The sequence below is a fragment of the Anolis sagrei genome, chromosome 4 (assembly GCF_037176765.1).
Source record: "Anolis sagrei isolate rAnoSag1 chromosome 4, rAnoSag1.mat, whole genome shotgun sequence".
Lineage (NCBI taxonomy): Eukaryota > Metazoa > Chordata > Lepidosauria > Squamata > Dactyloidae > Anolis > Anolis sagrei.
Genome location: NC_090024.1, coordinates 210,317,309 through 210,329,939, shown reverse-complemented (window position 1 = coordinate 210,329,939; position 12,631 = coordinate 210,317,309). Strand labels below are relative to the sequence as shown.

At 39.5% G+C, this 12,631-nt stretch overlaps 1 protein-coding gene across 3 annotated transcripts in view; it reads right to left on the bottom strand.

The window, feature by feature from the left end:
• Positions 1–2,559: 2,559 nt before the first annotated feature.
• Positions 2,560–12,631, bottom strand: part of RALY (RALY heterogeneous nuclear ribonucleoprotein) — a 268,131-nt gene continuing 258,059 nt past the window's right edge. For all 3 annotated transcript variants that reach the window (XM_060772337.2, XM_060772336.2, XM_060772338.2), the window contains 4 exons: positions 11,116–11,229; positions 9,357–9,502; positions 5,921–5,972; positions 2,560–4,380 (listed from right to left, as the gene is read on the bottom strand). In XM_060772337.2, coding sequence (XP_060628320.2) covers positions 5,925–5,972; positions 9,357–9,502; positions 11,116–11,229 — 308 coding nt within the window. In that variant the 3' untranslated portion in view covers positions 2,560–4,380; positions 5,921–5,924. The remainder of the gene's footprint in view (positions 4,381–5,920; positions 5,973–9,356; positions 9,503–11,115; positions 11,230–12,631) is intronic.

The window sequence follows — 12,631 nt, the reverse complement described above, 5'->3', positions numbered from 1 at the left end:
GCATCGAAGCTGTATTCCTGCATCCAAGAGAAGAAGAGGTGGAAGCAAATGTTTTTGTTGCTGGTTTGTTTTTGTTTTTCATGTCAAGAGCGATTTGAGAAATTGCAAGTGTGAGAGAATTGTCTACCTGCAAGGACGTTGCCCAGGGTGTTTGATTTTTTTTTATCATCCTTGTGGGAGGCTTCTCTTATCCCCACATGGGGAGCTGGAGCTTACAGAGGGAGCTCAACCTGTTCTCCTTGGATTTGAACCACTGATATAATGATAATACACTGCTGCAACCTTTGGTATTTGTAATGATGAGTTAAACTTCATACTGCAATGTGTTGCTAGTCTCTTTAGTTTCTGACTTTGTATATCCTTTTGCCTCTTCAGATGTCAAACATTAAGATAAAATGTACTTTGATAGCATATCCGCAATTTTGTTTGGACAAATTCAAATACTTTTATATTTTAAAATCTTATAAATATGTTCAGCGGTACAGTTGTATATGTTAGAAACTATATAAGTTAGAAATTGAACCAGAACTTGGAGCAACTAAAAGAAAATGGACAACCCCTTCATTTGAAGATAGCAATAATTTCCCTCAAGATGATAGCATGACAGAAATGTTTTAACCTCTTTGAAATTTGAAAAAAAGAAGAAGACTCTTTCAGTTGTTCTTTAAGGTTAGGTGTAGTTGGTCTTGTGCTAGTAGTCATGTTATAATTGTTTTAGTCAGGGATTCTGAAATGAGTGCATGAAGAAGCATTTTCTCTTATGTGGCCTGCTTACTCTTGATTAGTTTTATTGAGTGAGACCCAAGTTCTGTTTTCATGAGAAAGAACACTTCCTTGAGTCACTCTGCCCCATACTGTGTATTATTCTAAAAGCCGTGTTCTAAAAAGGCCAGTTCAGCATCCTCTGAGGGTAGAGAACAATCCTCACTATTCCCAAGCTTTTTGTTTATTTTATATTTTACAAGCTTAAGTACCAAGTGATGCCTGTGTTAGGGATTCTGTATTCTATGTACCAAGTTTGGTCCAGATCCATCAACGGTTGAGTTCACAGTGCTCTCTGGATGTGGATGAACTACAACTCCCAATATCCAAGCTCAATTCACCCCAAACTCCACCAGTATTCAAAGTTGGCCATGTTGAGTATATGTGCCAAGTTTGTTCCAGATGCAGGGTTAATTGGGTTTAGAGTGCTCGTTGATTGTGGGTGAATACTTCCTAACATCCAAGGTCAATTTCCTCCAGTACTTAAATTTGGTCATGTTGGGTCAGTATGCCATGCTTGGTCCAGATCCATCATCAGTGGTAGTCACAGGGCTCTCTGTACATAGGAGCCATCTTGGAACTCACCCACAAACATCAATACACACATAAACGTATTTTCACTTTTGATAGATAGTTTAATTTGTCTTTTTAAAATACCTGAACTTGCAAAATTGCTCTTAAAAATACGGGAAATCTGAAAATGTGGTGTTATGAGAGTATGAAAGTGTGATTGACCAAAGATTGTTGAATTAGCACAACTGTGTGAATGAAGGTGCTCATTTCAGTATATATCTGTTATCAATGATAATACAACTATGCCATGGAATAGTGGCTACTTATAATAGAGTTCTTTGTATCAATGGCTTCTTGGAGACAAAATTAGCTACTGGAAGACCTGTAGCTATAGTTGTGTCTGTGTATCATGACATTCCAAAGCCCATTTTGAGGTGCAGTTCTGTACAGAAGATCTGAGTTACTTTTTTCCTTAACTGTGTTCAAGGTAACCTTTTAGGCACAAATAGATCCTTCCACAGAAGAGGTTCCCAACTGATTGTCTTTTGATATTTTCTTCAGAAAAGCCTTGTAACCTCTAGCTGAAACGTTATAAAGTTCCAAACTGGTTTCTTTGTGGTGCATTTTTTGGCAAGATTCCAGTCTTTTCTGATCAGCTGATTTTTTTTTCCTATTAGAGCAATGGTTCTCAACCTGTGGGTCCCCAGGCGTTTTGGCCTACAACTCCAAGAAATCCCAGCCAGTTTACCAGCTGTTAGGATTTCTGAGATTTGAAGCCAAAACACCTGGGGACCAACAGGTTCAGAACTACTCTGTTAGAGGAAGACTGATCGGTGTGTAGGCAACAAGATAATGCACAAAAGTAATGTTAGGAAGTAAATTAAGAACATAGTTGTCCCTTGTAATTTGCTGCTTTTTGTCACAAAGGCATCATGAGAGTAACACTTGTGTGGGAATAATACCTTGGGTTTTTCTTTTGGCGTAATAAGGGTTTTATCCTGCACTGCAGAGTTATAGCAGTTTGGTATAACAGTAACTAATTTTGGAAAATTCTTATAAAATCAAACTTAAACTATACTTTTCCATTTTCCCAATTTTCAGTGGCGTGCTATGTTGGAAGAAAAGTGAATGGAGCGGTACATCTTGGAAAATGGTTGGAACTGTGATCAGCCACATTTCATGCCACAACATTTCAGGCTGGTCCCGTTTGCAACTCTGGCTATATTGCTTTGCATATCTGAGTCAGTAAAAAAAAAAAAAAGAAATACAATACTATAAAGAACATCAAGTTTCTCATTTTATTGTACAGGATTTTATATACAAAGCCCCCTACTCCCCTTCTACAGCTCAATCTCATGATCGGGTCATAGCAAAACAAAGCCTAAAAAGCTGTTCTAAAATAGCCCAGTACAACAAAGTGGCCAAACTTTGCAAGAGAAGCCAACTGAGAAAAAGAAAGAGAAGAAAACTCAAAGCACTTGCCTGTTTCTTTGCTCTACAGGAGATACTATTTTCAACAAAAAAGTGGATGCAAACTGTTGTGCTTTGACAGATGTGATCGTCTGTCAAGAAATTCAAGGAATGGAAATCCTCTGTGTCAGGACATTTTTTTTAGTAAAAATGCTTTGAAAGTAATGTCAAATTAAGGTCCTTTGGAACTGGCCTAAACAATGTTGTGCTTCTCTCCCTCCCTTTCAGCACAGTCGCGTCTGTTCTGAGCAGGAGTCCTCAAGATTGAGTCACACTGCTAAGGAAATGTCACACCGTCTACCTCTGAAGTTGGTGATGAGGTTAGAGTCCATAGGACTGAGTCACAACGCTAAGGAACTGTCGCATCGCCTGCCTCTGAAGTTGATAATGAGGATGAAAACTACTTTCAAGTGGGTTGTACAACAAAGGAATCACTGCAGGAAGAAAATGAAAAAAATGCCATTTTGCAAGATGTTTGTTTGATAACCTGCGCAAGAAATCCTGCTCACAATTTTTCTTTATTGGTATGAGTGGGCTAAAAGTACCCGAATTTCAGAGAAACAACAACAGGGAGGATCCTTAGATGAGAATAACTAAAATGCATTTTGCTCTGATCTTAGGACTCTTGTCGTGGAATCAGGACACACGTTATGTTATCATTGGCTTCAGCTATTGTGGGATTTTCAGGTTCTCGTTATTGTTTCATCATTACATACTTTACCTTCACTTTGGACCAGATCTGGTTGGCCTTACCTTTACAAAAAGCAAATATATGATTTTAGGCAAATTTAATAAACAGCAGGTATGTCAGCTTGTGAAGTGAATGTTCCAGTTGTATCCCTTTATTTTGAAATGCTTGATTTAAGATATGCCTTCTAGTCTAAGCTAATGCCATTCTGCCTCTGTAGTATAGACCCATTTCTTAACTAATACATTTAAATAAGAGTGAAAGAAGGCAGTTTGTTATTTATAGAATCAACTGTTAATAGCCGTGTTCTCTGTCCATTCTTCCAAAATCTACAACACTTTCTACATATTGTCTCATTAAAGAGCATACTCCAAATGGTACAATTTGTGTAGTTCCGGGGTGGCCTTGAGTCCGGCTAGTTAGGAGCTAAATGGACAACCAGGCATCCTCCTGACTCCCAGTTATAGATAGGATTTCACATTCAAAGCCCATCAATTTACATAGTGAAATAGCTTTCTCTTTCTGGCTTTTGTATATCGGAGTCCCATGCGTTTCTGGAACAAAGGCTCTCTATATAGAATTCTCTCTCTTATTCATTCTTGCTCTTTCCTTGGTGCTAAAAGATACAAACTTTCATTGGCCAATAGAAAATGGTCTCTTCCAATACTTGCTACTGGAGATCACAGAACTGGTGCTTGTGCTGGTGACAGGGCTTTGAGTCTGTAGTAAAGGGGTAGGTTGGGGGAGAGGGTAATGACGAGGATCCACTGGGATGACTACATTGCTGTGGACTACAAAACTGCTTGGAGATATTGGTCCATTTCTCCTGTTGAATGCCAGGCAGAGAGATGATGGCAGTCCTGCATGTTATGCTTGTCTGGCTCAACATGCCAAGGCAGGGTTTAACCTCTTGCTGTCCTCCTGTTGTAGCTGCGGTGCTGAACATGCTAAAATAAAGGATGGAGAAAAAGAAAAGAAAAAGTTTTTTTTCAAATGTACAATTTTTATTAAATTCCCACAATACTGTATATATAACAGTATAGCAACAAACCACGAACTTTCACCTTATTCTATCCATCTTCCTTTACTTCCCCAAGTCACAGACATTTACAAACTACTTGTGAATTGTGAAAATCTTCACTCAGATAGCTTGCAATAATGATCTATATTGCAAACTAAACTTTTCTTCCACAGAAGGTCTCAAGCTGAGTTACAGAATGCACACTTTGCATACACCAGTGGTTCCCAACCCTTTTTTTGACCAGGGACCACTTTGACCAGGGACCACTTTGACCAGGAACCACTCAACCAGGGACCACTCTCCAACATTAGTACCAAAAGGGTTACGAATCAGTTTTTGGTAAACTTTAGATTTGGTTTGGGGTGCTGATTCAGAAAATTGCATTGGATAGACCACATCTGCTCTAGTTTCTGGTAGAGAACATATTCCATGGTCAGTGATAGGGGAGGAGTGGCAGGTGGCGTGAAAGGAGTGTAAATAAAATAAAAGTAATAAATAAAGAGGAAGGAGGCTGGTGGACCAGATTTTTGTCCTTGCGGCCGACAGGTGGTCTGCGGCCCACAGGTTAAGAACCACTGGGATACATGATCTTAGGTTTAAATTCTAATTATGTCCAAGTAGGGAAAGAAAGGCTTCATGCCTCCAGTCCTATGGTGCATCTATAATGCAGAATTACTGTAGTTTGATACCATCTTAACTGTCATGGCTAGTGCTATTAAATCACTGGCTTTAGCCTTTTCTGCCAAAGAGTGCTGGTGCTTCACCAAACTACGAATCTGAGAATTCCATAGCATTTAGTCATAGCAGTTAAAGTAGTGCCAAACAGCATTAATTCTACAGTGTAGATGCACCCCTAGAGAGCTGCTGCCAGTTACTGTACATTGACACCATACTCGTATCAGAGATGAGAGCAGAATTGGGCACATTGAGGCCTACAGGCTACATGCTACCCCAGAATGCTTTTTGTGACTGAAACAGTTCTCCAAAAAGTCTCCCAACAAGTTAGGCTTTTCTTAGTGAGATTCTCTTTTCTGTACACAGGAGTCTCTATCTTTTACATATATAACAGAGTGCAGTGATTATGAATGTGAGAGAAAGGTTTATGTTGGAGCAGATTCGGATCAAGGCATTTGGATATTATGATAATTCATTATGTAATACAGTATGACCCCCATATCAGTGGGGAATACCTTTCTGGATTTCATGTAGACATGTGACACTGTGGAAAATGAACCCTACTGAACCTTACTGCACAATTCTTCTCATGTATGTTCAATCTCCATTATTTAGGCCAAGTTAAAAATAAAAATTTGCAAAATAGAAGAAATAAAAATAGAAGGGGGAAGAAAGAAAAAGGAATGTGCAATTGTACAACTGAACAAAAACCATTCAAACAACAGCAACAGGCTGCCAAAACTAGTTTTGTTTTGTTTTAAAAAAACCCCTATATTTGCTATTAGGTATACCTGGTTACTGTAGGCTAGAATCCTCCACATCTGTGTAATGGCTGTTGTTCTCCTAAAAAGGTTGAAGGAAGGAAAGAGAACGGAAAGTGATGCGATTATTATGATCTTATTTTTGGTGAAATTGTTAAAATGTATTCTGGGGTGGGTAAAATGCTGCCCTCCAGATGTTGTTGAATTGCAATTTTCAGCATCCCTTACCTATTACTATGCTGGGTAGGGCATGTAGGATTTGAAGGACAACAAAGCTGTACTTTGCCCACTCTTCGTGCAATACTAGGTGTAATGCTGGGGGGGGGGGGGGGGAGGCAGAACCTAAGACTGTAATCTATCCATGCTATGTGAGATGCAAACCACTAAATTCCCATAAACATAACATTAACAGTTCTCCTTTTCCTGCAACTATTTTTATGCTTCAAGTTCATTCTGTCCTCCAAATGAAGAATTATTAGTTTGGATAATATTTACTTAATTAAGCTTCCATCTTCACTCCCAGCTGTTTGGGCACTCATCTACCTTCTGGTTAGAAGCAAATAGGCCATGATAAATATTCTTATCCCATCTTACTATGTATGTGAAGATAAATAATCCCCTCAATTCACTTTGATCCAACATACACTTTGCCCCTGTGACATTTGGAAGGTTTAGAAAGCTTGGAAAGTTTTATTTTTTTTAAAAAAAGATATTGATTTAGCCTGTTTCATGCCCAAGAAACATGTTACCATTAATGTCAAATCTTGCATTGACTTTCTCATTGTCCTTTCTTACTTTTTGATGGCTATTTAGAGGAAAAACATTTTAAAAGTAAGAAAATAGCTTAAAATTCCCATCAAAAATGTCACACACAAAACTCCTCCTAGTCTCAAAAATGTAACAAGAAAAGATAATCAACATTACTTTCGACACAAAAAACATGTAATCATGCTGTTATATTATTTGGAAAAGGACTGTTGTGATACCCTTGCTATATCTAAAACGTAAGCCCTTCCAGATAACAACTCAAGCATTCCTTCAGTTAGGTAGGTTTGGTTGAGGCAGAGTAATAAATACAGTGAAGAACATAAGAGAAGCCAGCATTTTATCTAGCGAGTCATAGCAGTTTTTCATGAACAGCTTGTATGATCTGAAATTACTACCTCTTTAAACTTTGATTTGCATATGTTACTTCAGGGTATGCAGCTTTCAAAATTGCTCACTGCCTAGTGTTGAATTCCTGAAAGTCATGCTACATTTCCTGAACATTAAAAATCATGGCATGACAGCTGAAGTTAAACTGTAGTTGAAGGGAAGATGAGTTGAGAGAGAAATATGGAAGTGAAATAACAGAAGAAGTTACAATGCTGAACAACAAGCTGATTTAGTAAATCAATGTGTGTAGTGTGGATTTCCCCCCCATCATACACCTGTTGTCCTGCACATCTAGGGTAGGACCAATTGCCTCCATGCCATCTTTACATTATTCAATGTGCCTGAATATTTGTTGTTTATTCGTTCAGCCACTTCCGACTCTTCCTGACCTAAATGATTGCTAAATGATTGGACTTTGTTGCAGCATATGAGTAATAGAGCCTAATATCTCAACCTCCCTCATTCCCCCACTAATAAATCATTCCATACAAATCTTATTAGCAAAGGGGAATAGGCATAGTTCAGTTGAGGAATGCACATAATGTTTATATGTAAATGATACCCCAGTTCAGTTTGTAGAATGTCCAGGTAGGGCTGGAAAACTTTATTTGCAACTCTGAAAACCAGTTGCCAGTCAATTTAGAAAAGACAGGGCTTAGATTTAGACTAATTGACTTCGTATAATCCAACTTCCTACATTTTCTCACTCGTACAATGTCTGTTTCTACTGCAATTGACTGATGGCAGGCAAGGCTTCACATTTTAGAGAGCCTCCTGCAAATCTAAGGGAACACGGTAGGATCTACTGTTACTTGAGCCATCAGTTCCTTGTTTTATGGAACTTTGGGGCAAGATCCATGCAATAGGCCCCTGCACTCTATGGAAATCCTCCACCTTCTATCTATTGTTGCTACATTCTCATTCATTTAATTTGTCTCAGTTGTATTGGCATTCACACAGAGAATGTGAGAATTTGGATAAGAATCCTGTTGGTGACATATATCAAGGTAATGTGGGATTATATTCATATATGCCTTTTTTGGATGCTGCAGAAGGAAGAATTCAATACTTGATTAGACAATGTCTATCTACTTTGAATGTGATTTTCCTGCTTCCTGGCAGGGGGGTTGGACTGAATGGTCCATGAGGTTTCTTCCAACTCAATGATTCCATGACTCTATTATTCTATTCCAAGCATACTGCTATAGCTATTTACTAACCAGAGATTAGAGAATGTGAGTGCAACTCTGAAGTGAAGAGAAGAGAGCAGATATTGCCCTCTTAATTTCTAGCTGCCTAGCCACTTCTCTTCCTTCCCAAAGGCCAATAAATGGCTAAGGAAGCGTACTCTGTGCCTTTGGAAATGGCCTTTTGGGGGGCAGGATGGACATGTACATGGGTAGAGCACAAAATGCAGTGCCAACTAGGGGAAAAAAAGAGTTTTCTGTTCTTCCTCCTTGCTTCTTCCCCTGCTTCCACAGAGAGGGCAGGGGAGCAACCAATAACAGCACAGAGGTACAGCAGCAGGTTTAGGTACATCAGCACTGAGGCCTGCACTGGACTTGGGCAGGTTCCCAAATTTGACAAAGCTTAATTCCAGCGCTGAATATCCAACTTAACTCAGGTAAAGACTATACATGGGCAAGAATAGGTTTTTTTTGTAGACATGCATCTCTAGGTGGAGAAATGGTAGTTTCATAGTATGTGTAAAATTCTCAATCTCCATCCAACATCACTAAGAAGAAAAAGCTTGCATTCTAATGACCATCTTATTTGGTAGTGTTAGTGGGTGTAGCTATCAGCATTCCTACCTGCTGAGTTGATTTTTGCTGTATTTGTGGGATATGGATATGCTTTGTCAGATCAGGATGAAGAAAAAATTATTTGAAGCAATTGCAGGCTAATTGTCTGTTTGGTTTAAAAGGCTACACACTATATTTCTTAGCCACATGATCAGACAGTTGCAAATCTAAGGAAAAAAAATCGGCTCACTGCATTAGCAAGAAATTGTCAGTTGAGAAAAACATGGACTTGTTGATGATGTGAACTGAAAAAAACCCAGACCTTATTACTTAGTATTACATATGTCAAGTACTTCCTGAAAGATCTCCTTCTCATGGTCAGCAAAGCAGATAAATCCCGCCTGTAACTAATCATACATCGAAGAGGACTATTTTTTTCTGGAGGACAGGTAGAGTAAGGCTGAAATAACATCACCTTCTCTAATCATTTCAGTCATTTTTCCAATTGTAAATAGCTTATCAATCCATGCAGGTGACAGGAGACCAAGTGCTTTCCCATTGCCTCTTACCAATTCATCTTCACAATCGTCTCGCACAAGGCCTTCCTCGTCTCCTTCCTCCCCATTTAGTGGCTCCTCTGTGTTAATTTCTGTCTCTGATGCTGTGTCGTCTTGGGAAATTTCACTTTTATTTCCATCTGCTTTCTTTCTAACTTCTGCAGAGGAAGACACAAAAGACCACTAGATAAGTGCTCTTTTCTGTTGGTGAGAGAACATGGATGACAACTCCTAGAGTGGAGGATTTGGGGTGGTGCAGTCTAAAAGACGAGTGTCATTAAGCTTTGATTTGGTGGACACTGTCAGGCTCACTTGGAGGTGGCAAAAGGTATAGCTGAAGCCCAAGTCACGTATCGCTCCCAGCATGCCTCAGGAGCAATACGTGACTGCAATCACTATGGCAAATTTATTCCAGTTAGGCTCAGCTGCTCAGAGCTCTAGTCTGAGAGGCCTTCTACACAGCCCTATAGCCCAGAATGTGTGGAAGGGCCCTGGATGTGGGGAAAGAATGCCATCCTCCCAGAATTGCTGTTGTCATCATCAAATTCTGCCAGGTTTCAGGATCTGGGGATCCCCATAGCTGGCCAATGATGTCAGGTACTTATACCAGCCCCCAGGGATTCTACTTTATGCCTGACATTCTCCTAAACATATAATAGTTTGTCAAGGTTCCCACTAAAGTGGAAAATTAGACTGCACAGCCCTCAATGTCTGACTACCATTTCCATGATGATTCATTATTGCCAGCACTGGGAAGGACTGATGAAAGTTACAGTTCACTATCTGGAAGTCTCTGCACCGCTTACTCCTGGACTAAACAATAGCCTGGGATCTCAAAGGTAGATGACAAATACTTCTCCAACATGAAAACCAAGGGAGGAGCTTTGATCAGAACTGGGTTTGGATGGATATAGGTATTCCATATAATTTATGGGTGAGGGGAAATATGATCTTTCCTTGACAGCTGGCAGTGAAAGATAAAATTAGATGTGCAATTTCCAGAAGTTGCTCAACTCTCAGTTCTATCAGCCATGCTTTCTAGAGTTAATTGGAATTTGAGCCTACCAACAATGGGGAAACCAGGTTGCCCATCTCTAGCTTAACAGGGCGGCAGCTGGGAAAATCCACAGCCCCCATTGCATGAAACAAGGTGTGAACAGTTTGAGGAAAGTTTTTAAGCTTTCTATTTGGGGTTCAGGGCTAAGAGAGAATGAATGGCAAGATGTTAGATTAAGACGAGTTTAATTTTTCTTTTGTGCTTCCTGTTTTTCCTTCTATGAACCATCTTCTTTTGGAGCTCAACTAGGCCAGGTGTACATCAAAAATCAGAGAGTTGCTTTACTCCACTGAGGTTGATTTCAATTAAAAATTCTTACCAGGATCTAGACCTAGTGATATCTGGAAACTTAGACCATACAATATAGTCTCAAGGACAAAAGGGGGGAAAAAAAAGTACAAAAGCCCAGATGTATCTTGATTCACTTATGGAGAGCTGGCAATCTTTTTGAAATCACAGGCTTCTAAGGTTAGCTCTTCTATTCCAATAACTTTTATAAGAAAATGCCTCTAAAAATCCCCATTTGATACACAGCTACAAATAGTCACTTAACTGCAGCTGGCAAATTATAGCTGCAAAACAATAAATGGACACAGGCCTTTAATTTAGAAAGGGTTAGCCATAACTGGGTAGCTGCCATTGAGTGTCTTGATACACCTGAACTCCCGCATGTCTTGGCTTCAATGATGGGACAATTCGAATCAGTCAACTGACCTGTAGATGCTTTCTGTTGTTCAGCAATCTGTTCCAATCTTCCCAGGAGAGCATCAATGTTGGATTTGATCTGTGTCAGCTCCGTTTTAATTGTTTGCAGTTCATTGCATTTCACTTGGAAGAGAGAAGTTGGAAGTAAGCTTACTCTTCCCTATTCATTTTGCAAATCAGATTTTCTTCAACAGACATGTACTTATTTGCTTTATATAACTTTCAGTAGGACGACCTGCTCAGAAATCATCATAATTAAGGCTGGGTTGTTGTAGGTTTTTTCAGGCTATATGGCCATGTTCTAGAGGCATTCTCTCCTGATGTTTTGCCTGCATCTATGGCAAGCATCTTCAGAGGTAGTGAGGTCTGTTGCAACTAGGAAAATTGGGTTTATATATCTGTGGAATGACCAGGGTGGGACAAAGAACTCTTGTCTGTTAGATCTAGCTGTGAATGTTTCAACTGACCATCTTGATTAGCATTTAACTCTACTCTAAAATTACAACAGCAAAACAACAGAGAAGAAACAATCAGGGACAGGTAATGACCTCTCAACAAAAGATTCCCCCAGGCACTAACAAGCCACACCAAAAAACTGCCAGGCCATTAAATGCTAATCAAGGTGGTCAGTTGAAACATTCACACCTAGCTCCAGCAGACAAGGATCCTTTGTCCCACCCTGGTCATTCCACAGATATATAAACCCAATTTTCCTAGTTCCAACAGACCTCACTACCTCTGAGGATGCTTGCCATAGCTGCAGGCGAAACATCAGGAGAGAATGCCTCTAGAACATGGCCATATAGCCTGAAAAAACCTACAACAACCCAGTGATTCCGGCCATGAAAACCTTCGACAATACATAATTAAGGCTGTTGTATTCATTTCAGGGCAGGCTCTCATTTGTCTTTCATAGTTGTGAAGAAGACAGGATAATCTTGCCAGGTACATTTTCTCCCATCATAAAGCTTTGTATATGGGATCAGCTGTAAGTGGCCAAATTAGCATACACAGCTAATTAAAGGCTTGGAAGCCTGTTCTATAATGACTCTGGCAAGATGATGACTCTGCTTGGAGAGATCTTGGTCATCAAGAATTTATAACTTTATTGAAACCGCATACTTGTGCCCTTCTCTCTACCCGAAGGAATCTTCAATTTACCTTGGATTTACAGCCTTTTGCATCTTTTCACTATCATTTTAAGGAAAGGAAGTGTTGGAACATCTGAGCAAACAGTGGAACCTGTTTCATTTCTCTTCAATTGTCATAGTTCCAATCCGAAGGAACTCTGGAATTTGTAGTTATGTGAGGTAGTTAGGAGGTAAGGTATCTTGGGAAAAGGGGGATTGTGGATTAAAGTTATTTAACTCTATAATGTAGACAATCATCCAGTGTACACTGGGAACTGTAGTTCAGGAAAGCAACTAGAACACTCTTGTAGAGAATTCTAAGCATATTATTGAACTACAGATACCAGGATTATGTAGAATAAGCCTACAGAAATTGCATCAAGCTTATTTAATTG